This window comes from Muscardinus avellanarius (assembly GCF_963383645.1).
Source record: "Muscardinus avellanarius genome assembly, chromosome: 9".
Lineage (NCBI taxonomy): Eukaryota > Metazoa > Chordata > Mammalia > Rodentia > Gliridae > Muscardinus > Muscardinus avellanarius.
The window spans coordinates 108,706,667-108,733,648 of NC_137795.1; the positions used below are offsets into that span (position 1 = coordinate 108,706,667).

The 26,982-nt window shown below is 51.8% G+C and overlaps 1 protein-coding gene across 1 annotated transcript in view; it reads left to right on the top strand.

Annotated features, from left to right (window-relative positions):
• Window positions 1-9,223: 9,223 nt before the first annotated feature.
• The window catches only part of NOS3 (nitric oxide synthase 3), a gene marked incomplete at both ends in the record, with an annotated part of 28,087 nt that continues 10,328 nt past the window's right edge, over window positions 9,224-26,982 (top strand). The window contains 13 exons of the mRNA XM_080701045.1: window positions 9,224-9,387; window positions 12,259-12,361; window positions 12,701-12,849; window positions 13,008-13,170; window positions 14,411-14,502; window positions 14,582-14,723; window positions 14,974-15,113; window positions 15,206-15,380; window positions 15,767-15,868; window positions 16,946-17,140; window positions 17,249-17,322; window positions 17,473-17,617; window positions 19,630-19,734. Of these exons, the coding sequence (XP_080557171.1) occupies window positions 9,224-9,387; window positions 12,259-12,361; window positions 12,701-12,849; window positions 13,008-13,170; window positions 14,411-14,502; window positions 14,582-14,723; window positions 14,974-15,113; window positions 15,206-15,380; window positions 15,767-15,868; window positions 16,946-17,140; window positions 17,249-17,322; window positions 17,473-17,617; window positions 19,630-19,734 (1,749 nt within the window). The remainder of the gene's footprint in view (window positions 9,388-12,258; window positions 12,362-12,700; window positions 12,850-13,007; window positions 13,171-14,410; window positions 14,503-14,581; window positions 14,724-14,973; window positions 15,114-15,205; window positions 15,381-15,766; window positions 15,869-16,945; window positions 17,141-17,248; window positions 17,323-17,472; window positions 17,618-19,629; window positions 19,735-26,982) is intronic.

Consider the following 26,982-nt stretch of genomic DNA (forward strand, 5'->3'; position numbering starts at 1 on the left):
CGCGCACACACACACACACACACACACACACACACACACACACACACCAGCCAAAGGAAACCTTTCCTCTAAAAACACAAAAGTCCTACAATGACTGAAGGTAAATCAGGCTTTAGGGTCAGGGTCAGGGTTTCTATGTCTCCCAATCAGCAGGGATCTAATGACTGCACACACACACACATACACACACACACACACACACACACACACACACACACACCCTGGTTAGGAGAGAGAAGCCAGCTCCCCAGGGCACCTGAGAGCCAGAGGAAAGGGGTTCTGCCCAGCCAGTCCCAGTGCTGGTTGCTACGGAATTTCCATGCTAAGAACACTTGATGCTCAAAGCCCCGGTTCCCAAGAGACCCAGCACCACGGCAACCACACCAGGAAACTGGGCCAGCCCGAGGGATTGTAGGAGAGGAGACAGGCAAGGAGGGAGGAAGAGGCAGGACCTTTCAGGCAGATCCCTGGCAGCAGTCTGGCTCAAGTCTGGGATAATCTTATAGTCTTAGGTTGGCAGATAATATGGCTTTCTGTGTAGGGTCCCACAGCCTGCTAAGTTTGCAGGTTAGCCCCGAAAACTCCTCGTTTCTACTATGGATCCCACAGATGAAGAGAAATTTAAAGCCCCTATGGATGTTAAGACATTCATACCCACACCAATGTTTTTGGTCCAAATTAGCTTTGGAGGGGCAGGGATCAGCTGAGAAAACAGGACACATGTGTTTACACATGTACAAACATATTACACATGCATACACACACATACATACACATGCGCACACATGGACACTCACACACATACACACACATGATGGCTAAACACAGAATTTTGAGTCCCCCCAAAATTCATATATTGAACTCCTAGTCCCCAGTGTGACAGGACTAACAAGTGGGGCCTCAGCCAGACCCGGTGGCGCACTTCCACGGGTTCGAGGCCAACTGGAAGTAATTTCGCAAGACCCCCAGCAACTTAGTGAGAAATTTATAAAAAGAAGGACTGGGAATATAAACTGAAGGCAGAACACCCCTGGGTTCAATTCCCAGCACCCCAAAAGAGGGGCGGCCTTTGGGAGGTGCCTGGCCATGAGAGTGGCACCTTGTGAGTGGGTTCAGTGCCCTTATAAAACAGGCCCAGGAGCCCCAAAGCTGCCAGGACAGGCCTGAGGGTTCCCAGAGGTCTCTGAGCCACAGACTTTCAGATCAGCGTCAGAGCCGGGAGGGGCAGTGGCCCCAGAAGAGGGGCCATAGGGGGCAGGGGCACAGGCAAGGGTGGCTGAGACAGGAGGATCTCAGGTTCAAGGCCAGCCTTAGCAGAATCTTCATCAACTTAGACCTTGTTTCAAAATAAAATAGGGCTGGGGGTGTATCTCAAAGGTAGAATACCCCTGGGTTCAATCCCTAGTGCAAGAAGAAGAAAAGGGAGGAGGAGGATCAGGTCAGGCTGCTCAGCAGGCGCTGCCCTCCGTAGGGCAGCGCCCCTTCCCTGGCTCCTCCAGCTCCAGGAAGCGCTGGTCCCCTAGCCTCTGGTTGTGCCAGACATGGCTCCCTGCACCTTCAGTCCCCCAGAACCTCTGGCCCCTGCGGGAAGGAAGGGCAGAGGGGTTTGCCCCAGAGGAAGACCCCCCTAGTCCTGTAGGGAGCGGGGCCGCTCACAGAATTACCAGGAGGAGCTTCAGGCTTATACAGATGAGCTACTTCCGGGCCCCAGAGGGCTGTGGACCCCGCACCGAATCTGGGCTCAGAGGTGACACCACGGAGGACTCCATCTCCTGGCCTGGGTGCCCGGCTGGCGCGGCGCTCCTCTTCGGCTCTCTGCTGCCCCCATGTGGCTATCTCAAGAATGGAGGCGGCTGCTAGAGGGCGCCCAAGGCCACCAGCGCAGCCCCTTTGACAGGCGACCCGGGCCCGCAGCCCTCCCGCCCCGGGCGGGCCCCCAGCACCCGGCCCCTGGCCTGCAGTGTGGAAGCTGAGCAAACTTCTCCAACACGCAGCCTGAGTTACATCCTGGCGGCCCGGCGCTCCTTCCCGCCTCCTCCGCGCCCTTCCCTCCTTTCCCTCTGCTCCCCACCCAGTCCAGCCAGCAGGCAGGAAGGAAGCTGTTCATAGAGGGGCGGGTGGGGCGCTTCCAGCTCACGCTGAACAACCTGGGCTGGGCTCTGAGGAGTCGGGCCTTCCTCTCCGTCACCGCCACCACCACAGCCCAGCCTCCCCTGCGAGGCCGGCGCGCACCCTGCACCCAGGGCCTCTCTTCCCTCCCACCCCGCAGAGCCCTCGGGTAGAAGAGGAGCAGGAGGAAGCCGTGCCACCTGCGGAGAGCTCAGGAGGGAGCAGGGGCACCAGGGGCCCGGCCCTCACCCGCAACGTCTATGAGCACAAGCGTGTGCATGTGCGTGCGTGTGTTACTAGGGATTAAACCCAGGGGCATTCTACCTCTAAACTACACCGCCGGCCCTTTTTTTATTTTTTATTTTGAAACATGGTCTTGCTAGGCCGAGGCTGGCGCAACACGTCAGCTATCCCAGTACGTAGGAGGCTGAGAGAGGAGGATCACAGGTTCGAGGACAGCCACAGCAAGTAGTGAGACTCATCAAACTACCAAGACCGTGTCCAAATAAAAAAATAAAGTTGGGGACTTCCAGGAAGATGGCGACCGAGAAAAGCGGGGCTTAAGAGCACCGCTAACAACCAATCTCCATTACCACAAAATCAGCGCCTTTCATAGCCAGAAAACACCATCACCAGAGAAACAAAAAAAAATCACCAGGCTCCAGAGAGAAAGCGGACTGAGAACAGAGCTCAGAGCCACAGAGGAGATACACCGGCCTCACGCCTGAGGACGCGGCAGCAGCGCCATACTGCCGGCGGCAGCAGCGAATTCACCGGACGGCTACAGCAAGCCGAGGTGAGCCGCTGCAGAACAGCCAGGTGGTATCTTTCGGCGCAGGGAGCATCTAAAGCTCCCAGTGGCTGAGCTAGCACACGCTGCAGGGACTCAGAGTGGAACTCAAAACCAAGAAGAAATAAGCCAGCCTCACAGCCGAGGGCGTGGCAACGGCGCCATATTGCCACCGGCGGCAGCAGCAGCAGTGAATTCACCGAGTCCAGTACAGCTACATCTGCGTACTCAAGAACAGTGAGTCAACTTGCGGGCCACAGAGGAGAAATCCCAGTACTGCACTCCCTGGGACTTGACCCAGTGGGGGAGGGGTGGTGGCAGAGATATCACACCATAGGAAAACGTGCAACCTGGCACCCCCACAGTCTAAAGCAGCTTCTATCGACTCCCTGGGTCGGAGACTCTGTGATACAACCCAGTAAAGGAGTAGTGGGGTCCGAGATACTACTGACTCGAGATCCAGAGCACCTTAAGCGAAGTCATAGTGACCCAAGGGAAGAACCCAGAGAAGGCACAAACTTCCAAAATCATGGGAAAGAGGAATAATACTGGAACAATGAATGCCCACAACCCCACAACATCAGAACCCGATAAAACAGAAAATCAGAGATTTCTAGAAGATCAAATCAGGAAAATAACTGTAGAAATAATAGAGGTGCTTTGAAAAGAATTCAGAGAGCCAAAAAGAGATAAAGGATGCAATTAATGAAGTAAAGGCCTCAATTCAAAGCATGAACAACCAATTAGACCACATGGAGAACAGAATCTCACTCTTAGAAGATGATCATTCCAAAAATTAACGCATAGTTTCTAATCTAGAAAAAAAAATCCGACAGCAGGAATCTGACATTGAAGAAATATGGGCCCATTTTAAGAGAGCTAACCTAAGAATAATTGGAATAGAGGAGGGAAAAGAAGGTGAAACCAAAGGGATCAACAATCTCTTCAAGGAAGTAATAGCAGAAAATTTTCCAAACATAGAGCAAGAGGTTGATACACAGGTCCAGGAAACTTATAGAACTCCCTTTAGACAGGATCGGAGAAGAGGATCCCCACGCCACATAATTGTCAAAATGACCAATGTGGAAGCCAAGCAGAGAATCTTAAAGGCAACAAAAACAAAGGGCCAAGTGACATTCAGAGGCAAACCAATTAGAATCACTCCAGACTTCCCAAACCAAGTCATGAGAGCCAGAAGGGCTTGGAGTAACATATTCCAAACTCTGAAAGAAAACAACTTCCAGCCAAAAATTTCCTACCCAGCAAAACTTTCTATCAAATTAGATGGGGAAATAAGAAGCTTCCATGACAAACAGAAACTGAAGGAATTTATGTCTTCAAAACCAGCGCTAGAGAAAATACTCAAAGAGATTAACTACAAAGAAGAAATAGGTAACACACACCAGAACCAGAGAAACAAGATTTTCCATCCAACAGACAACTAAGATTGGTTATCTGTGGAGATTCATTATTTATGTTAGTCTTTTACCTATCTCTAAATTGTATTGTTTGCCTTTATTGTTGTTAATTTTTAGGATGTCTAGTTGGAATATTAATATACCTTCAGATATAGCATTTGGAAATATTTTATCCCATTCTATTAGTAACTTTTAACTCTGTTTACATTGTCTTTGGATATACAATATTTTTTTTATTTTTTAGGGAGTTTGTATACTCTTCTGTTGCCTGTGCCATTGAAATCATATCCAAGAAATCACTGCCAATTTCAATGTTGTGAGGTTTTATGACCCAGATTTTCTTCTAAAAGTTTGTAGTCTTAAGATTTATATTTAGGTCTTTTATCTATTTTGAGTTAATATTTGTATATGGGATTAGGTAAGGGTCCAATTTTATTCTTTTCCATGTAAGTATTATTTTTCAACAATATTTAGTTAAAAGATTATTATTTCCACCACCAAATGTTCGTGGAAACCTTGTCAAAAATAACTTGACAATATAGGGAAGAATTTAGCTCTAGGCTTTTATTTAACTCCAATGGTTTATATATCTGCCTTTAGAACAGTACTACACTGTTTCAATTATTGTAGCTTTATATGGTTTGAAATCAGAAAATATATATCTTCTAGCTTTGTTCTTTTTCAAGATCGTTTTGGGTATCTAGAGTCCATATTCCATATTAGGATAGATTTTTTTCTGAAAAATAAATATATAAATATGATAGTTTCACCTAAAAAAAATAGAAAAAAAATTCTCTGGTAAGAAAGAAAGCAAAATGAAATATTGAAATGTTATCTTTAAGTCATCAAAAGCTTGGTATCAGACAAATGAAACTGTTCTGTGAAATTATCATTTTTAATTTTGGATAAATTGCTATAATACTAGATGTCAACCACTAAGCCAAGCATGGGAAGGAGGGATGGGGAGAGAATGGGGTGGGGATCGGGTGGGGGCTGACTGGGCGATGTGTGCATGTATGTCTACAAAAGTTTGTATCCCACCAAGATGTATGAATACAGTGCACAAATAAATAAATAAATAAATAGAAGTATTTTGTCTAAAAATAAATAAATAAATAAAGTTTGGCTGGGATGTACCATAGAACACCTTCAGTTCAATCCCCAGTGTCACAAAAAAGAGAAAGGAAGGAAGGAAGGAAGGAAGGAAGGAAGGAAGGAAGAGAGGAGGGAGGGAGGGAAGGGTCTTGCTAAATTGCTGAGGCTGATCTCAAATCTGTGATCCTCCTGTCTCAGCCTCCCAAGTACTGCAATTACAGATGTGTGTGCCACCACACCCGGTCCCCAGAGGGCTGTCACCCTCAAACAAGGGCTAATGAGGGTCCGGGTCTGGGCAGCCTTCCCAGGGGCAGAAGCACAACCTCTGCCTCTGTCAGGGATGGAAGAGCTGGGCTCTCAACCAGATCATCCCCAGGGCCCCATCCATCCTGCACCCATGATTTAAAATTTAAATGATTTCTTCTCAATAGCAATGAACCCTGAAACCTTAAAAAAAAATTTTTTTTTTTGCTTTTTCAGAACTCACTCTCTAAAATGCCAAATAAATAAAATAAGATAAAATTCAGTTGCCAGTAGGAGCAGCCAGCTGCTAAGACACAAGTAAGCACCTGTGCCTCAGAAGCAGTAATGCCAGTCGAGCAGAACCGGACAGCAGGGGCCTGAAGGGAGACAGGAAGCAAAAACTGTCAGGACGGCCGCTGTTTTTTTCTTATTATACTTTTTAATTAAAGCATAGAAATTGTCCCTGTCTGGGTATGGTGGCACATGGCTGTAAACTCAGCTACTTGGGAGGCTGAGGCAGGAGGACTACAAATTTGAGGCCAGTCTGGGCAACTTAGCAAGACCCTGTTTCAAAAGAAAAACGAAAAAAGGAGCCGGGCGTGGTGGCGCACACTTGTCATCCCAGCATTTGAGAGGCTGAGACAGGAGGATCGCGGCTCGCAGACAGCCTCAGCTGCTTAGTGAGGCCCTTCGCAACTCAGTGAGGCCCTGTTTCAAAATAAAAAAAAATAGGACCGGGGGTTAGCTTGGAGGTAGGATGCCCTCCCCAGACAGCAAAAAAAGAAAAAAGAAAAGGGATAAAGGGGTAAAGCACCCCGTGTTCAGTGCCCAGTACTGCAAAAAGAAAAGGAAATTCTATTCCTGGGGTGCCCGTGTGATGTTTGGCACATGTGTATGTCGTACAGTGCTCAAATCAAGATAAACATATCTGGCTCCTCAGACACTGACCATTGCTCTGTGGTGAGAATATTCAAAATCCTTTCTTCTAGACTTCTTGGCCTGCGAAGTACATTGTGGTTGTCTGCAGTCACCCCGCTGTATAACAAAACATCTGAACTTACATTTTATCTAATTATAACTTAGTATGTTGACCAATCTCTCTCCACCCCTCCCTCCCCCATTTTTTGGGTCGTTGTTGTTGTTTTTGCTGATGTTTCATGTGATGCTGGGGATTAAACCCAGGGGGGCTCTACCTCTGAGCTATACCCCCAATCCTTTTTTTTTTTTTTTTTTTTTGAAACAGGGCCTTGCTAAGTTGCTGAGGCTGACCTCAAAACTGTGATCCTCTCATCTCAGCCTCCCAAGTACTGGGATTACAGGCATGCACCACCTCTTCCAGCTTCTCCTCCTTTTCTTAAACCCTGCCACAGTGCACTCTACTCCAGATTAAACCCCATCCAGGACGCCTGGCCCACAGCCTTCTGGGCCATCTGCACAGCCTTCTGGGTTCCCTCTGCTTTCGCAGCGAGAAGGTGCTCCCGCATGCACCCATCCCTCACCCCACCAGCTCCTTCGCTCTCAGCCAAACCCCTCCTCTGGGCCCTCCCGGTGCCCCCAGGGCACGCCCCGGGTGCCGGGGTGGCTGCACACAAGCCAATGTCTCTCAGGGCAGGTGCTCAGACCCAGCAGAGGGTCCTGGCGAGCTGAGCGGCCGTGTCGTCCAGAGCTCCCGGTTCACGTGGGTGAGAACTGACCCACACACGAAGGGCGCACTGCCTGAACTCCAGGCCCAGGGGAGCCGGAGGTAGGGAGAGCCCAAGACCTGGGGGAGCCCCACCTCCCCTGGTGAAGGAGGGGCGATGAGGAAGGCCTCCTCACTGCGCAGACCGCAGGGGGAGCTGGAAGCCTGAGAGAATGACTGAAGAGGTATGGCGCCTGAGAAAGATGGGGGGGGGGCAGGACTTGGAGAGGGAGGAGCAGGAGGGAGGCGCCTCGCACAGGGGGCACCCCAGCTGGGCAGGCTGGGAAGCGTCTGCCACCTGCACCTGCCCCGCTCTCCAGCAGAGCTCCTGCAGAACTGCTGGGCACAGAGGGGAGGGACAGAAGGACGACTGCCTTTACTGTGAGGACAGGAGACCGAGGGACGCATAAGCAAGGGCCAGAGGCAGGAGAGCAGGGGCGAGGGGAGGCCATCTCCTGGACAGGAGCCAGCGCCTGCACTGGGGAGGCTGCTGAGGCCTTGGCTGGGGCCTCGGGTAGGGCCAGAGTGTGAGGTGAGCCCTGCTCTTGAGAGGGACTGACCACAGTGGGACCCAGATAGGAGATAGGATGGGGAGACCTCCAGCAGTGCCCCCCAGGCACATGCGCGTGCACACACACACACACACACACACACACACACACACACATACACACACCCTGGGGGCAGCCGGGCACACATGTCCAGGACAGCCTTCTCGGTGTTTATGGCGCCCCTTCCCCTCCACCCTCAGACCCCACCTTCTTGGTGACCCTAGAGCCCAGCACAGCCCGTTCTTTCCGGCTAGTCTGAGTTTCGGCCCCCACCCAGGCCCACCCCAATCTTACCCTCCTGTCAGAGTCCAGCCAACACCAACCCACATGTTTGTTTGACCGCCTGCCTGCCCGCCTCTCCCCACCTCTCGGCTTCCGTCTTTCCCTTACAGTCTCTTAGTCTCTGAGATCTCAAACCCACAAGGCTCCCACCTCTGTGCACCCAGATGCCCAACTGCCCGCTGAACTCCAGCCTCCGGATGGCACGGGACTACAAACCCCAGCGTGCACTTCTGCCTGCGGTGCCCAAAGGGTGCTGGTGTGCCCCTCCAGCATTCTGGGAATCGTAGTTTGCCTTGCCCACCCTCCCTGGGCCTCCAAGCTCCCCCCCACGGCTGTCCTGCCCCTGCCCTGATCACTAGGTCTCTCTGCCGCCCCGCTGCCCCAGGGAAGCATGCGTCACTGGACAGCAGGGTGGGGGTGGAGGCCCTGGAGGGCAGCTTCCTGCCCTTTGTGTCCCCCACTTGAGTCATGGGGGCGGGGGTTCCAGGAAATTGGGGCTGGGAGAGGAAGGGATACCCTCATGCCAGCCTCAAGGACAAAGGGTCGCTGTACCCCTGTTGGACCTGTACCCCCAGGAGCCCCAAAAGACTCTGAGGTGGAGGTTAGCAGTGCTTAGACGTAGGGAGGGTGGTGAAGGGGAGGGTCAGAGAGCCTGGATGTCCCTGTGGTCATTAGGAGTGCGGATCCATCACCCCGTTACTGACAGGGCGCTCAAAGCCCTCTCCTGGACTCATAGGATCACAGCGCCTTTCTGACCCTCTGGCTCAGCCTCCCCGTCTCCACAGGCCCAGACCCTGCTGGACACCTGGGCTCCAACTTATCAGCTTTCGTCCTCACGGCGGAACCCAGGCGTCCGGCCCCCCACCCTCTGGGCCAGTGGGCGTGGAGCCGAGGCTTTCGGGCCTCCCAGCTGGCCTGTTCCTGTCCCATTGTGTATGGGACAGGGGCGGGGCGAGGGCCAGCACCGAAAGCCCCCTCCCACCGCCCCCTCCCTGCTTCCTAAGGAAAAGGCTGGGCTCTGCTGGACCGGGCACAGAGGTGACGTGCGGCGGACATGGGCAACTTGAAGAGCGTGGGCCAGGAGCCTGGGCCACCCTGCGGCCTGGGGCTGGGGCTGGGTCTCGGGCTCTGCAGCAAGCAGGGCCCAGCCTCCCCGGTACCAGAGCCCAGCCAGGCACCGGCATCCCCACCCCCAACCCCGCCGGCACCAGACCACAGGTGAGGGCCACATGGCCACAGCAGGTGGACAGGAGGGTGGTGTGGAGGCCTGGGAAGGGCTGGGGCCTGCAGGTTGGCCAAGTCTCCAATGCAAAAGTCTATCATTGTGAACAGGACAGGCCGGGAGGCCCAGAAGAGAGACCAGGATCAAGGTCCGCGTGTGGCGGGTGAAAGTGGGAATTCAGGAGACCTGCGCAGAATCAGGCCAGGGTTTCAGTGATGCTCTGCCACCAGGAGCTGTTTGACCTCGAATCAGCTGCTTACCCTGTCCGAGCTTCCGATTATATAACACGGAGCCAGGGTGGTACTTACCCCATAGGGTTATACATTTCTAGCTTGTGGGGAGCCTTCGGCAAACTCTAGACATGACTCCTTCACTGAAGGAGACGGGAGCTGGGGCTGGGGCTCTGAGTGACAATGTAGGATATGGAACGTGGAGTGAGAGAGGGAGAGGAGCCCAAAGACTCAGGACTTGGGGCAAGGCTAAGACAGAGCTGCTGGGCCCTTCCCCCGCTCCAGCCCCTCTCCTAGTGACTGGCAACCAACCCAAACTGCACCCCGCAGCCCCAGCCCCCAGAAGAGGCGCCCCGGAGGAGGAGGACAGGCGGCCTAGTGGGTGTCAGGCCAGCCAGCTCGCTGCAGAGGGCCGAGGCCCTGCCACTGGGCGCGCTGGGCCCTCCCTTCCTCCCTCACTGGCCAGGCGGCTCTGGGAGGAAGTGATAAGGCTCCGGAGGCTTCCCTTTGCACCGGCCGCTGTCAGCAGGCAGAGTGGAAGGAAAATCGGGGCTGAGGAATCCCTGCGAGGCCTTCCCTCCCTCAGACACGGGCTCAGGACCGCTACAGGGTGGGATACTTGGCATATCCACCTTCTGTTGCCAGAGTATAATACCCGAGATCTGATGCCATATAAAAAATACAAGGTTAGCCAGGCCTTGGCGCACGCCTGTAATCCCAATAACTTGGGAGGCTGAGGCGGGAGGAGCGCAGCTTCAAAGGCAGCCTCAGCAAGTTAACAAGACCCTCAGCAACTCAGTGAGACCCTGTTTTAAAATAATAAATAAAAGCCTGGGGTGGGGTGGCACACGCTTGTAATCCCAGCATTTGGGAGGCTGAGATCGGACGATCGCCATTCGCGGACAGCCTCAGCTACTTAGTGAGGTCCTTTGCAACTCAGTGAGACCCTGTTTCAAAATACAGAATAAAAAAAAAATAGGGCTGGAGGTGTAGCTCAGAGGTAGAATGCCCCTGGATTCCATCCCCAATACCGCAAAAAAAAAAAAAAAAAAAAAAAAAAACTAAAAAATAGGGCTGGGGGTGTAGCTTGGAGGTACAATACCCCTGGGTTCTATCCCCAGTACAGCAAAAAAAAAAAATATTTTTAATTAAAATTAAAAAATAAAATCTGGGCATGGTGGCACACGCTTGTAATCCCAGCATTTGGGAGGCCGAGACAGGAGGATTGTGGTTCGAGGACAGCTTCAGCTACTTAGTGAGGCCCTTTGTAACTCAGTGAGACCCTGTTTCAAGATAAAGAATAAAAACTAGGGTGCAGGTATAGCTCGGAGGTCGAATGTCTCTCAGTTCCACCCCCAGTACCGCAAAAATAAATAAATAAATAATAAATACTAATAAATACTAAAAATAGGGCTGAGGTGTAGCTCAGAGGTAGAATGCCCCTGGGTTCCATCCTCAGCAAAAAAATAATAATAATAATAATTACAAAAATAATAATAATAATAGATAAACAGGGCTGGGGATGGAGCCTGGAGGTAGAACGCCCTTGGGTTCAATCCCCAGTATTGAAAAGAAAAGAAAAAGAAAGAATAGAGAGGCCTATTTTGCTGCTGCTTCTAGAGTTTGGATGTGCCGGGGCATGGTGCGGCCATCTGCTAGACTTCTGGGGGTGCGTGCAGCGTCTTCCCAGGGTGGGGGCATCACCTGGAGAGACCGATCAAGCACGCCAGAGAGCACAGGCCCCTCCCAATAGAACGCCTCCTCAGTCTGTTAACACAGTCATCCATGGCCAGCTTGGTCCATTGAGAAGGCAGAGCTTCTCCATCTAGCCATCACCCAGAGGTCCTGCCTCTCAACACGGCCACACTGGGGACCAAATTTCCAACTTGTAACATGGGAGGAGCACATTCAAACCCTAGCAATGCCTCATCTGCAGAAGCTGCGAGGTGGGTGCTATACAGGGACAAGGCTCCGGAGCCCAGCAGCCTCGCTGAACAGCAGGGGCCCGATGATGCTCTAGCAGGAATCTGGACATCTCTAAGCCTCTGGCCCCTTATCTGTAAGCAGAGCACAGATTCTGCTTACCTCCTGCGGCTGTAGGAAAAATAGCAGGAAATGCCAGGCGTGGTGGGCACGCTTGTAATCCCAGCATTTGGGAGGTTAAGACAGGAGGATTGAGGTTTGCAGACAGCCTCAGCGTCTTAGTGAGGCCCTTTGCAACTCAGTGAGACCCTGTTTCAAAATAAAAAAAGCCGGGCGTGGTGGCGCACACTTATAATCCCAGCATTCGGGAGGCTGAGACAGGAGGATCGGTGTCCGCGGACAGCCTCAGCTACTTAGTGAGGCCCTCTGCAACTCAGTGAGACCCGGTTTCAAAATAAGGAATAAAAAGCAGGGCAAGGGGTGTAGCTCGGAGGTCAAATGCCCCTGATTTCCATCCCCAGACCCGCAAAATAATAAAAAAATAAAGTATAAAAAGTAGGGCTGGGGGTGCAGCTCGGAGGCAGAATGTCCTGGGTACCACACACACAAAAAAAAAAATCAGGAAACAGACGCGAGCGAGAAATCGGCGGGGTTACTGATGCTGTAGAGGCCAAAAGGAAACTCCTTCCTATGACTCTCTCCCTGGCTTCACAGCCCCCCACTAACCCGGCCCCCCGAGGGGCCCAAGTTCCCTCGAGTGAAGAACTGGGAGGTGGGCAGCATCGCCTACGACACGCTGTGCGCCCAGGCTCAACAGGTGAGCAGCGCCCACACCTCTGGGGCTCGTGGGGTTGTCGGTTGAGGCCGGGGCCCCACATCCAGAATGAGGAAGCTTCGACCTGCTCTGCCTTAGCGCAAAGAGGGGTGGGCGCTGGGGAGAGGCGGAGGGTCTGAGGAGCAGGCAGTGTCTCGGTGACCCTCAGCTCCAGCCTCACCCAAGCCCTCACCCAATGCACGCCGGTCAGTCCGGTCTTACCCTCATCGCCATGGGCCGAATGCTCGCCTCCCTGGACCCGCCCGCCCTCTGCCCCAACTCCTGCAGCCCACGTCTGACCTCGAGCCCTGACCTGGTGGACTTTTGTGCTCCCTGAACCAGGACGGGCCCTGTAACCCAAGACGCTGCCTGGGCTCCCTTGTGTTTCCAAGGAAAGTACAGGGGCGGCCCTCCCAGGGCCCCCCCGGCCCTGAGCAGCTGTTGGCTCAGGCCAGGGACTTCATCAACCAGTACTTCAGCTCCATCAAGAGGTGAGGCCCCCCCCTCCCCGTCCACGGCACCCGCCCTCCCGCTGAGGCCCCAGCCGCCTGGCCATCACCCTCCTAGCCCCACTGCCTGGTCCAGCCCGCGGGCCCTCCCCTCTGTGCGGGTCTCGGGTCTCCCCTCCGTGCCTGCCCTCTCTCCCCAGGAGCGGCTCCCAGGCCCACGAGCAGCGGCTCCAGGAGGTGGAGGCTGAGGTGGCAGCCACGGGCACGTACCAGCTCCGTGAGAACGAGCTGGTGTTCGGGGCCAAGCAGGCCTGGCGCAACGCCCCCCGCTGCGTGGGCCGGATCCAGTGGGGGAAGCTCCAGGTGCCCGGCTGGCAGCCAGGGTAGCGGGGAGGGAGGAAAGGGGAGGGCCTGGGCACCGGAGGCTCCCCGGGGGTGCCGAGCAGTTGAGGGGACCCCTGCCTACACCCTTAGAGGTGAAAGGTAAGAGCAGCAGCTCCCCACCCCCCCACGGTGACCCTGGGGCACCCACCTCCGCTGGAGCAGGGCAGGACACTGGAGGCTGTGTAAGGAGGGCAGGACTGAGCCACCTGGTGGCTGTGAGAGCAACAGAAGCAGCTTCTGGAAGGAAAACACGGCTAACTGGCTGCCCACCCATCCCTCAGCTCTCCCCACTGCCCCCTGGGGCCTCAGCCCCACACGCTCCTGCCCGGGGGGGCCCACCACTAAGAGAATCAAGGGACCCACAGGGGGCTGAACCCATGGCTTTGGCCACCCTAACTGTAAGTGGCCATCAAAAAAGGTGGATTAGCCATGGCCCACCACGGCTAATAATCCACGTGGGATTACGTGGACAGGCCTGTAATCCCAGTACTTGGGAGGCTGAGACAGGAGGATCACAGATTTAAGGCTAGCCTCAGCAACTTAGGCCCTCAGCAACTTAATGAGACCCTGTGTTAAAATAAAAAATAAATAAAATAGGGCTGGAGCCGGGCATAGTGGCACACACTTGTAATCCCTGCGCTTGGGAGGCTGAGACAGGAGGACTGCACAGGTTCAAAGCCAGCCTCAGCTACTTAGTGAGGCTCTCAGCAACTTAGTGAGACCCTGTTTCCAAATTGTATGTGTGTGTGTGTATATATATATATATATATGTATGTATATTATATATACATATTATATATACGTATATATATGTATATATAATATACTATATATGTATATTATATATAATATGTTATATATTATATATAATATGTATATATAATATACATATACATATATATATATAAATAATATGTATAATAGGTAATAGGTCTGGGAGTATAGCCCGGGGGTAGAAAGCCTCTGGGTTCCACCCCCAGTACCACCAAAAAATAAATAAATAAATAAATAAGGCTGGGGGTGTAGCTCAGAAGTAGAATGCCCCTGGGTTTAATCCCTAGAACCACAAAAAAAAAAAAAAATGGTGAAGGACTGATCAAGTGTGGACATCTAGTGGCTCCCATAGCCCTGTCTCCTACCCAGAGAGCCACGCGCCAAGACCCCTCTGGCCTGGCACTCACCCCCCTCTCCATCCCCCTGCTCTGCCCTGGTGGCCCAGGTGTTTGATGCCCGGGATTGCAGGTCTGCGCAGGAAATGTTCACCTACATCTGCAATCACATCAAGTACGCCACCAACAAGGGCAACCTCCGGTGAGTGTCCGTTCTCGCCAAACCCCAGCGGGCCTGGAGTGACGCGGGCCCGGGACTCTGACCTCTCCTCCCACTGCAGCTCGGCCATCACGGTGTTCCCCCAGCGCTGCCCCGGCCGCGGAGACTTCCGAATCTGGAACAGCCAGCTGGTGCGCTACGCCGGGTACAGGCAGCAGGACGGCTCAGTGCGTGGGGACCCCGCCAACGTGGAGATCACCGAGGTGGGCGCCCAGGCGAGGAGGGAGAAGCTGGTGGGAGGAGGCATGGGGGTTCAGCCAAGGAGCCCCAGCAGGCAGGAAGAGGGACCCCTCCAGGAGATGAAGGGTGGGAGATGCCAAAGAAGGGGGTCCCGGGGTGGGCACGGAAACCCAACCGAGGAGGGGTCCTGAGAGGGGAGAAGGGGAGATATATATGGAGAGGGTCCCTGGGGAGGGCCTGAGGGGCTCAGTCCCACCTCTGCTACCTCCCCAGCTCTGCGTCCAGCACGGCTGGACCCCAGGAAACAGCCGCTTCGACGTGCTGCCCCTGCTGCTCCAGGCCCCCGATGAGCCCCCAGAGCTCTTCACTCTGCCCCCCGAGCTGGTCCTCGAGGTGCCCCTGGAACACCCTACGTGAGCACCAGTGGGATGAGCTGGGGCTGGGGCCTTCCTGCGCTGTGGGTGGCGGGGGGCTGGCAAAGGTTGAGCCGGCTGCACACCCCCAGGCTCGAGTGGTTTGCAGCCCTGGGCCTGCGCTGGTACGCCCTGCCGGCGGTGTCCAACATGCTGCTGGAGATCGGGGGTCTGGAGTTCCCTGCAGCCCCTTTCAGCGGCTGGTACATGAGCACAGAGATCGGCATGAGGAACCTGTGCGACCCTCACCGCTACAATATCCTGGAGGTGAGGGGCGGAGCTGCAGCCCGGGAGAGTCTGAGCTGCGTCCTCAGGCCCGAGGTCGGCTCTGGAACCAAGCCCGGGACCGAGGGGTGGAGATAGGATGTATACACACCCTGTAGCATCAGCTTCTCAAAGGGGATCTTGATTCCAAAACAAAACCATTTCAGAAGTGAGAAATTGAGCCCAGAGCTGAGAAGTGGCTGACTGAAGCCCCTCTCTGCTCCGGAGTGCCCTTGCAGGTAATACCAGACCCAGCCCACGCTGGGCAGCTGAGCCCCGCATGGCCACCTGCCCCTCACTTCTCCCACCCACGAGCTACAGGCAGAGGCGCTCTCGTCCACTCCCCATTGCCTCTGTCCCCGCCAACGCCAGGCTCTCCCCCACCCCAGGACGTGGCCGTCTGTATGGACCTGGACACGCGGACCACCTCGTCCCTCTGGAAAGACCGGGCGGCAGTGGAAATCAACGTGGCTGTGCTGCACAGTTACCAGGCGCGTGGCCCAGACGGGCCAGGGGCCAGGGGGCAGGGGGTAGAAAAAAGGCACAGCCCCACACAGCAGAGCACGCTTGTAATCTCAGCACTTGGGAGGCTGAGACAGGAGGATCGCAGGTTCACAGTCAGCCTCAGCTATTTAGTGAGGCTCTCTGCAACTCAGTGAGACCCTGTTTAAAAATAAAAATAAAATAGGGCTAGGGTTGTAGTTTGGAGGTAGAATTTCCCTGGGTTCAATCCTTAGTACAGAAAGAAAGAAAGAAAGAAAGAAAGAAAGAAAGAAAGAAAGAAAGAGAAAAGAGAAGAGAGGGAGAGAGAAAGAAAGAGGGAGGGAGGGAGGGGAAAGAGTGAGCCAGGCGTGGTGGCGCACGCTTGTAATCCCAGCATTTGGGAGGCTGAGACAGGAGGATCGCAGTATGCAGACAGCCTCAGCTACTTAGTGAGGCCCTCTGCAACTCAGTGAGACCCTGTTTCAAAATAAAGAATAAAAAATAGGGCTGGGGCTGTAGCTCAGAGGTAGGTGCCCCTGGGCTCCATCCCCAGTACCACAAAAAAAAAAAAAAAAAAAAAGGAAGAAGGAAGGGAGAGAAAGAAAAGAGAGGCTTGTAGGAAGCAGGGCAGGTCTAACTAGATGGAAGCCCCCAGCCCATGCGGCTGGAGCAGCAAACACTAGTCCAGGCGCCATAGCATGGGGGCATAGTGCATGCCAGGAACCTTGCTCAGCACTTCGACTCCTAGGGCCTACTGTGGGACCCACTGGAGTCTGGAAACTCCAACCCCAGGATGGAGGGCATGTTGGGTACTGGAGCACAGTGCACGCTGGGAGGTGTAGTTTGCAGGAACTGATGCCTGCTGAGTGCTGCTCTGAGTTCTTGGCACTAAGGATACTGTGCTTTGGAGATTAGAGCTGCAGCTGCCTGTTGAACTTGGGGCACGACTGTGCAAGAAGCAATTCGGGGTGACCCAGGGGTGTGTTAGGTTTGCGGTGACCCTGGGCACAGTGCGGGTTGGAGGGACAGGGGTGGTGGAGGTAGAAGGGGCGGGTTCTGAGCCCAGACTCGCCCCTTCCCCTCAGCTGGCCAAAGTGACCATCGTGGACCACCACGCGGCCACAGCCTCCTTCATGAAGCACTTGGAAAATGAACAGAAGGCCCGGGGGGGCTGCCCCGCCGACTGGGCCTGGATCGTGCCCCCCATTTCGGGCAGCCTGACTCCTGTCTTCCATCAAGAGATGGTCAACTACTTCCTGTCGCCAGCCTTCCGCTACCAGGTGCCCGCCTGCTCTGCCCACCTGGGCGCGCTCTAGCTGAGCAGTCAGGAGCTGTTAACCTCTCGTGTCCTTTACGCCTGCCCTCTCCGCCCTGTTACCTCCCTGCAGCCAGACCCCTGGAAAGGCGGCGGGGCCAAAGGGACCGGCATCACCCGGAAGAAGACCTTCAAGGAAGTGGCCAAGTGGGTTCCCTGGGAGCGTCCTCTCCCCACGCCCCCGGGGAGCCAGCCCAGCAGTGGTGCCCCAGACCTGGCCATGATGGGGTCTGGACCCCTGCCCAGGGAGGCGCTGCCTCTGTGCCCCCCGCGCCCTCACCCCACCCTCACCCACAGTGCAGTGAAGATCTCTGCCTCGCTCATGGGCACCGTAATGGCAAAGCGTGTGAAGGCCACCATCCTGTACGGCTCGGAGACTGGCCGCGCCCAGAGCTACGCGCAGCAGCTAGGAAGGCTCTTCCGCAAGGCCTTCGACCCGCGGGTACGGCCGAGTCCAGAGGGGCAGGGGCATCTGTCCACATCTTCAGAGGTACCCTGGAGGTCAGGATATGGTCAAAAGTTAGAACTCAGCCAGACACAGCAGCTCTGTCCATAATCCCAGTACTTGGGAAGCTAAGGCGGGAAGATTTCAGGTTTAAGCCCAGCCTCAGCAACACAGCACGATCCTCGGCAACTCAGCAAAACCCTATTTCCAAAGGGGGGGAAAAAAAAAGACCCGGTAGCCCGGTGTGGAGGGACCCACTTGTAATCCCAGTATTTAGGAGACTAAGACAGGAAGATCACAGGTTCATGGCCAGCCTCAGCTACCTAAGGAGGCCCTCCAAAACTTAGTGAGACCCTGTTTCAAAATAAAAAAAAATTAGAGCCAGGCGTGGTGGTGCACATTTGTAATCCCAGCATTCAGGAGGCTGAGACCGGAGGATTGCAGTTTGCGGACAGCCTCAGCTACTGAGTGAGGCCCTCTGCAACTCAGTGAGACCCTGTTTCAAAATAAAGAATAAAAAATAGGGCAGGGGGTGTAGCTCGAAGGTAGAATGCCCCTGGGTTCCACCCCCAGACCCGCAAAAATAAAATAAAATAAAGAATAAAAAATAGCGCTAATAACTCAGAGGTAGAATACCCCTAGGTTCAAACCCCAGTACAAAAAAAAAAAAAAAAGAGCTGCTATTCAGGAATAGTGGTGCACATTTGGTTTTTTGTTTGTTTTTTTTTTTTTTGAAGCTTTGAACAATTTTATTATTACAAAGATGGAAAGATAAGACAGAGTTAATAAAGCCCTGTAACCAGAGGTCGTATAGGAGGTTGACCTGAAAAGAAGTCACCCAAGATTTTTCTGGACCCAGGACATTTTATACCCAGTTGCCCAGTCTTCTGACCAGACTAGATCTGCCCTTTCTCCAGGTCAGGTCTTTGGTGGTGCACATTTGTAATCCCAGTGCTTGAGAGGCTGAGACAGCAGGATCACAGGTTCGAGGACAGCCTCAGCAATGTTGTGAGACTTTCAGCAACCTAGGGAGACCCTGTTTCAAAACAAAAAGTAGAGCCGGGCATAGTGGCACATGTTTGTAGTCCCAGTACTTGGGAGTCTGAGACAGGAGGATGGCAGGTTCAAAGCTAGCCTCAGCAACTTAGTGAGGCTGTCAGCAACTTAGTGAGACTGTTTCCAAATAAAAAATAAAATAGAGCAGGGCATGTGGTGGTGCACACTTGTAATCCTGGTACTTGGGAGGCCAAGACAGGAAGATCGGAGGTTCCTTGCCAGCCTTCAACTTGTGAGGCTGTCTGCAACTTAGTGAAATGCTGTTTCAATAAATAAATAAATAAATAAATAAATAAATAAATAAATAAATAAATAAATAAATGAGAGGGCTGGAAATGTAGCATGGAGGTAGAATGCCCCAGGTGTAGTCCCCAGTACCACAAAATAAAATAGGTCTAGGGGTATAGCCTGGAAGTAGTAGGCCCCTGGGTTCCATCACCAGTACCACAAAAATAATTAATAATAATAATAATAATAATAATAATAATAATAAATTAGGGTTGGAGGTGTAGCTCAGAGGTAAAATGTCCCAAGGTTCTATCTTCAGAACCAAAAAAAAAAAAAGTGCTAAGACATGAGGATCACAGGTCCCCAGCCAGCCTCAGCAACTTGAGACTGTTTCCAAATAAAAAAATAAAGTAAGGCTGAGGATGTAACTTGGAAGTAAAATGCCCCTGGGTTCAATCCCTAACACCATCACACACACACACACACACACACACACACACACACACACACACACACGGACTGCAGTATAGCTCAAAGGTAGAATACCCCTGAGATCAATCCCAAATACCGCAAAAAAGTTAGGGCTCACGAGGAGCCAGAATCCACAGAATTCGGGGGTCAGGGCAGGACATGAATCCAGTTCCTCCAAGACGAGAAGGAGCGGGCAGCGGGCAGCGGGCAGCGGGCAGCGGGCCGAGGCTGGACCATGGTGCTCTCACCCACAGGTCCTGTGCATGGACGAGTACGACGTGGTGTCCCTGGAGCACGAGGCGCTGGTGGTGGTGGTCACCAGTACGTTCGGGAACGGGGACCCCCCGGAGAACGGAGAGGTGAGGCGCCCCGGGAAAAGGGCCGCCGGGCTGCGGGAGCCAGCAAAATTGGAGCAGCTGGACAGGGGCTTACACACAGGTGTGCACACACCTGGGAGGAAAGCGGAGGTGCGCAGGGAGCCCCACGGGAGGGGCGCCTGGTAAGGGGCCTGGGTGGCACAGGCCACGCTGCTCTGCCGCCCCAGGTCCCTGCCAGCATTGGTGCAAGGTTTTAATGTGAGAAAGGCCCTTCCTGCCTGACCAGAGGCCAGGCTGGGTACTGACACGTGGGGTTCCCACGCAGCAACCCCTACTTTAGCTTTCCTTTTTCTTATTTTTAAATTTTATTTACTTATTTATTTATTGTGTGTGTGTGTGTGTGTGTGTGTGTGTGTGTGTGTGTGTGTGTGTGGTATTGGGGATTGAACCCAGGAGAATTCTACCTCTGAGCTACACCCCCAGCCCTATTTTAGTTTTTTTTTTTATTTTTATTTTTTATTTTTTGCGGGTCTGGAGATGGAACCCAGGGGCATTCGACCTCTGAACTACACCTCATGCCCTATTTTTTATTCTTTATTTTGAAACAGGGTCTCACTGAGCTGCAGAGGGCCTCACTAAGTAGCTGAGGCTGTCCGCGAAACACGATCCTCCGGTCTCAGCCTCCCGAATGCTAGGATTACAAGTGTGTGCCACCATGCCCCGCTTTAGTTTTTATTTTAGTCTTTTTTCTTTTCTTTCTTGTGGTACTGGGGGTGGAACCCAGGGGCTATACTCCCAGACCTATTTTATACTTTATTTGGAAACAGGGTCTCACTAAGTTGCTGGGAGCCTCACTAAATAGCTGAGGCTGGCTTCAAACCTATGCCATCCTCCTGTCTCAGCCTCCCAAGTGCTGGGATTACAAGCATGAGCCACCACACCCGGTTCTTAGTTTTTAATTTGAAACAAAGTCTCACTAAGTTGCTGCGGCTGGCCTTGAACCTGCAATCCTATCTCAGCCTTCTTTTCTTCACAAAAAGAAAGAATAGAGGGGACATGGCAGAACAGGCCTGTAATTCTAGTTAGTACTTGGGAGGCTGAGGCAGGAGGATCACAAGTTTGAGGCCAGCACACAGTAATTTAGGAAGACCCTGTTTCAAAATAAAAAATAAAAAAGACTGGGGGTGTAGCTCAGTAGTAAACCCCACATGCACACTGGTTTCAATCCCCAATACGAAGGAAGGAAGGAAGGAAGGAAGGAAGGAAGGAAGGAAGGAAGGAAGGAAGGGAGGGAGGGAGGACTGTTTAAATGCTAACACAGGTTAGACAACTTCACTTGCTCAACAAATCTTTCAAGGAACAAAACCTAGAGCCCCCTGGGCGCCTCCTGGTGACACGGTCCTCCCAGCTTCCGCGTCTCCACATGTGCTTCCTCGCCCTCTTCTGTGGTCCGGCTCCAGGCGCCTTGTTAGCGCTAGGTACCTGCTCTACTGCCCTGAATATCCACACGCAGGCTTGCATTCTCTCGGAAATCATTTCCCTTGTCTTCCTGTCCTCATCACCCTCTTTCTCATCTGCCTTGTAAAGAAAAATACACACGGGGTCTGGTGGCCGAGGCCTGTAATCCCAGTAACTTGAAAAGTGACACAGGAAGCTACAGGTCAGAGCTCAGCTTCAGCAACATAGCAAGACTGTCAGCTACTCACGAGAGACCGTTTCAAAAAATACAAAATGATGGCCGGGCGTGGTGGGCACGCTTGTCATCCCCGCGCTTGGGAGGCGGAGACAGGAGGATCGCGCAGGTTCGAAGCCAGCCACACTGGATTAAGAGACCCTGTTTCCACATAAAAAAAAAAAATGTTAAAAAATAGATCTGGAAGTGTAGCCCATGGGAGTGTATCCCGGAGGTAGAAGGGCTTCCAGGAACCCCAGTACCACCAAAAAATAAAATAAAATAAAAATGATGGCCAGGCCTGGTGGTGGGCGCTTGAAATCCCAGTACTCAGGAAGCTGAAACGGGAAGACTGCAGGTTTGCAGCCAGTCTCAGCTACTTAGTGAGGCCTTCTGAAACTTAGGGAGACCTGGTTTCAAAATAAAGAATAAAATAGGGCTGGGGTTGTAGCTTGGAGGTAGAATGTCCCTGGGTTCCATCCCCAGTACTGCAAAATAATTAATTCATTAATTAACTAATTTTGAAAAGAGGTCTAGGATGTAGCTGAGAATGCCCCTGGATTCACTGCCCAGTAGCCCCCCAGTCTCAGGCTTAAGGCCAACTTCAGTGACTTAGGGAGACTTCATTTCAAAATAAAAACAAAAAAAATAGTCAGGCGTGGTGACACACACTTCTAATCCCAGTACTTGGGAGGCTAAGACAGGGGGATCACAAGTTTGCGGCCAGACTGATCTTAGTGAGGCCCTCTGCAACTTAGTGAGACCCTCTTTCAAAAAATAAAAAGTAAAGCTAGGTGTGGTAGTGCACGCTTGTAATTCCAGTAATTGGGAGGCTGAGACAGAAGGATAGCAGGCTCAAAGCCAGCCCCGGCAATGTAGCAAGGCTATCAGAAACCTAGTGAGACCCTGTTTCCAAATAAAGAAATAAAAAATCAGGCTGGGGGTATAGCTTGGAAGTAGAATGCCTGTAGGTTCAATCCCCAGTGCCAAAAATAAAATAAAATAATAAAAAATGAAGAGTAGCCAGGCGTGGTGGCAGATTCTTGTAATCCCCACACTTGGGAGGCTGGACAGGAAAATCACACAAGTTCAAAGCCAGCCTCAGCTACTTAGTGAGGCTCTCAGCAACTTAGTGAGACCTTGTTTTGCAAATAAAATATAAAATAGGTCTGGGAGTATAGCCCAGAGGTAGAAAAGCCCCTGGATTCCATCCCCAGTACCGAAAGAAAGGAAGAAAGAAAGAAAGAAAGAAAGAAAGAAAGAAAGAAAGAAAGAAAGAAAGAGCGAGCAGGTTAGGGGTATAGCTCAAAGGAAGTTCAATCCCCAGTACCGCGTGCGCACACACACACACACACACACACACACACACACACTACCCTTGCTCGGCACTTGCTCAGCATCTGGGGGTCTCCTTGCTCCACCATGACATGGCGGAGGGTGCCACATGGGGAGACAGGGCAAGCCAGCCAGCAAGAGCTTGGTTTTATAACCACACTCCTCCCACTCAACCCATTGGTCTTATGAACCTGTGAGCGGGTTGATCCACCCGTGCGGCGGAGCCCTTAAAACCATCATCTCCCAGCTCCCCCTCCAAACAGCATTAACACACAGCACTGGGGACTAGGTTCCCAACACACAAATTCTGAGAACAAAGGGCCCATCACCTGTGCCATGACTTAACTCTTTTTAGCATAAAAGTAGTATACGGTCCCAGGTATCCACAGTCCTAACAAGACAGCGACTACTTGCATCAGCCTAGGAAGCCCCCAGCAAGCCTCAAGTCGGCCTCCTCTAGCTCCGTCAGGCAGCAGCCTTGGCACCTGCTCCAGAACGCCATGTAGGTGCAGCCAGCGCACAGTCCGTGGCACCTGCCGGCCTGCTTTCCAGATCCCTCGTGGTTAAGCTGTGGCATGCCTCGTTAGTTCGTTCCTTTCTCCTGCTCAAAGGCGTTCATTGTGTGAACAGCCCGCTTGTTTATCGGTCTCCTGCTGATAGACGCTTGGGCTGTTTCCAGTTTGGGGCTATTATGAATAAAGCTGCTAAGAACATTCTTGTACCAGGCTTTTGTGGGTTGATGTTTTCATTTCTTTTGGATCAACACCTAGGAGTAAGTAGAATTGCTGGGTCACAGCGTAGATGTAAGTTTACTTTTTTTTTGATAACTGCTAAATAGTCAAACAGATTGAACCGCACCCTGAAGATTTATGCATTTCAAGCCGGCATGGTGGCGCCTGCTTGTAATTCCCAGAGGGAGACTGAAACAGGAGGGTCAGAGGTTCAAGGCCAGCCTCAGCAACTTACCAAGACCCTCAGTAACTTGGCCAGGTGTGGTGGTACAGCTGAGATAGGAGGATCGCAGGTTCAAGACCAGCCTCAGTTGTTTGGCGAGGTCCACTACAACTTAGTGAGATCCTGTTTCAAAATAAAAAATGAAATAGGGCAAGGGTGTAGCTCAGAGGCAGAATGCCCCTGGGTCCAATCCCTAATACCATAAGTAAATAATAAATAAATAAATAAATAAATAAATTTTAAAAAGGCTGGCTGTTTAGCTAGAAGGCAGAATGCCGCTGGGTTCAACCCCCAGTACCAAAAAACAAAAGCAAAACTTATGCATTTAAATTTTACCCTCAATTATTATTTTTTAATATTTATTTATTTATTTATTTTGGTGGTTCTGAGGATGAAATCCAGGGGCATTCTACCTGAGCTACACCCCCAGCCCTATTTTTTATTCTTTCTTTTCTTTTCTTTTATATTTATTTATTTGGTGGTCCTGAGGATGGAACTCAGGGGCCTTCTACCTCCAGGCTACACTCCCAGACCTATTTTATATTTTATTTGGAAACAGGGTCTCTTAAGCCAGCTGAGGCTGGCTTCAAACCTGCGCGATCCTCCTGTCTCCGCCTCCCAAGCGCGGGCATTATTCGTTATTTTGAAATAGGGTCTCACTGAGTTGTAAAGGGCCTCACTAAGTATCTGAGGCTGTCCGCAAACCGCGATCCTCTTGTCTCAGCCTCCCAAATGCTAGGATTACAAGTGTGTGCCACCATAACTGGCTAAATTTTATCCTCAATTTTTAAATGGAGCAAATATAGGAATACACCCCACAGAAAATGAATATATTCACCAATAATCCAAAAAATAATATTTATAGTAGCATTATTCATAACACCCCATACTGGAAACAATTCAAATGACAAGCAACAAGAGACTTGCTAAATGGCACGTTCAAATGTGATACAGCAGTCGGTGAAACTAATTAGAGCACACTGCACTTACACGACCGTCCAAACATACGGGTGAGCTGGGCATGGTGACCCCAATGCTTGGGAGGCTGAGGTAGGAGGATCGAGGCCAGCCTCAGCAACTTAGCGACACCCTTAGCAACCTAGAGAGACCCTGTTCCAAAACAAAAAATAAAATAGGGCTGGGGGTTTAGTTTGGAGGTAGAATGCCCTTGGGTTCAATCCCCAGTACCATACATACACACAAAGGATGAAGGGAGCGAGGGAAGGAGGGACGGAAGAGGGAAGAAAGGAAGGAAGGAAGGAAGGAAGGAAGGAAGGAAGGAAAGGAGGGAGGGAGGAAATGAAATCAGGAGAGTGGCTGGTTCCCCTAGGATGGGGACACAAGGTGACTTCTGGGATACTGATAATGGTTCTTGATGGGGTGTCAATTACACAGGTATGTTCTGTGAAAATCTGTGCAGCTAAACATTTTTTTTTTTTTTTTTTTTTTTTTTGGTGGTACTGGGGTTCCTGGAAGCCCTCCGGGCTACACTCCCAGACCTATTTTTACATTTTTTTCTTATTTGGAAACAGGGTCTCCTAAACCAGCGCGCGCGGCTGGCTTCGAACCTGCGCGATCCTCCTGTCTCTGCCTCCCAAGCGCGGGGATTACAAGCGTGCGCCACCACGCCCGGCCAGCTAAACATTTTCTATAGATGCATTTGGGTTGGTTTTTTTTTCAGTACTGGAGACTGAACCCAGGGCCTCACACATGCTAGACCAACACTGTGCTACTGAGCTACATCCAGCCCTTTTTATTTTTTATTTTTTGAGACAAGTTCTCTAAGTTGCCCGGGCTGGTGTCAAACTTGCCGCCTGCCTCAGCCTCCCCGGTACCTGGTATTATATAGACTTGCACTGCCGGGCCTGCCCAAAGTGTGCTTTTCTAAAGGTTATACTTCAACATGCATTCAGAAATGGAAATACGAGCCAGGCACGGTGGCACATGCTTGTAATCCCAGCATAGGGGAGTCTGAGACAGGAGGATCACGGTTTGCGGACAGCCTCAGCTACTTAGTGAGGCCCTCTGCAACTCGGTGAGACCCGGTTCCAAAATAAAGAATAAAAAATGGGGTTGGGGGTATAGCTAAGTGGTAGAATGGGTTCCATCCCAGTACCGCAAAAAAATAAAAATGCAAAATGAAATATAGTTAGGCGTGGTAGCGCACACCTGCAATCCCAGTACTTAGGAGGCTGAGATGGGAGGATGGCAGGTTCACAGACAGCCTCAGCAAGTAGGGAAATTCTCAGCAGCCTAGTGAAATCCTGTTCAAAACAAAAATGAGAGCCAGCGTGGTGGCGCACGCTTGTAATCCAGCATTTGGGCGGCTGAGACAGGAGGATCGCGGTTCCAGTACAGCCCCAGCTACTTAGTGAGGTTCTTTGCAACTCAATGAGACCCTGTTTCAAAAACAAAGAATGAAAAATAGAGCTGAGGGGTGTAGCTCAGAGTTAGAATAGCCCTGGGTTCCATTCCCAGTACCGCAAAAAAAATGAAAATAAAAACAAAAAATGCCCCTAGGTTTAATCCTCAGAACCACAAAAGAAAAAAGAAAAAAAAAAAAAGAAATGAAATTCCAGTCAGTGATAAGCAGGTGACCCAGAGGAGCACAGCGCCCGGCTGCATCGACAGTTAGTGTTCAGATGTGACATCCTTTTGGCTTCGGGCTTGTTCATTTCACGTAGTCCCAAGCCATTTCCTTGGCACCACAAGATACGGGGCACACGGCCTTCGGGGTAGGACCACCAGAGCCCTGCATGGGTTCTGTCCACCCATGAAACTGGCTAATGCACTGGCGACTGTCACGTCCAGCGTCGATGTGGACAGGAAAGCGCCACCCTGCCCCACCCGGCTGCCACAGCAAGAGCTGAGCACCCCACCGCGTCTGCAGACAGCCTCAGCATCTTAGAAAGGCCCCCAGCAACTTAGTGAGATCCTGTTTCAAAATCAGATTAGGGCTGTGGGTGTAGCTCAGAGGTAGAATGCCTCTGGGTCAATCTTCAATACCATAAAAAATTATAAATATCCATATATATGATATAGGTACAGGTGGTCCCTAATTTAGGATAGTTCGATTTAGGACTTTTTTTTAAAATTTGAGGTGCTGGGGATAGAACTCAGTGGAATTCTATCTTTCAGATACACACCCATTCCCCCACCCCCTTTTATTTATTTATTTATTTTTATTTTATTTTTTATTTTTATTTTTTTGGTGGTACTGGGGGTGGAACCCAGAAGCATTCTACCTCCGGGCTATACTCCCAGACCTTTTTTTTTATATTTTATTTGGAAACAGGGTCTCACTAAGTTGCCGAGAGCCTCACTAAGTA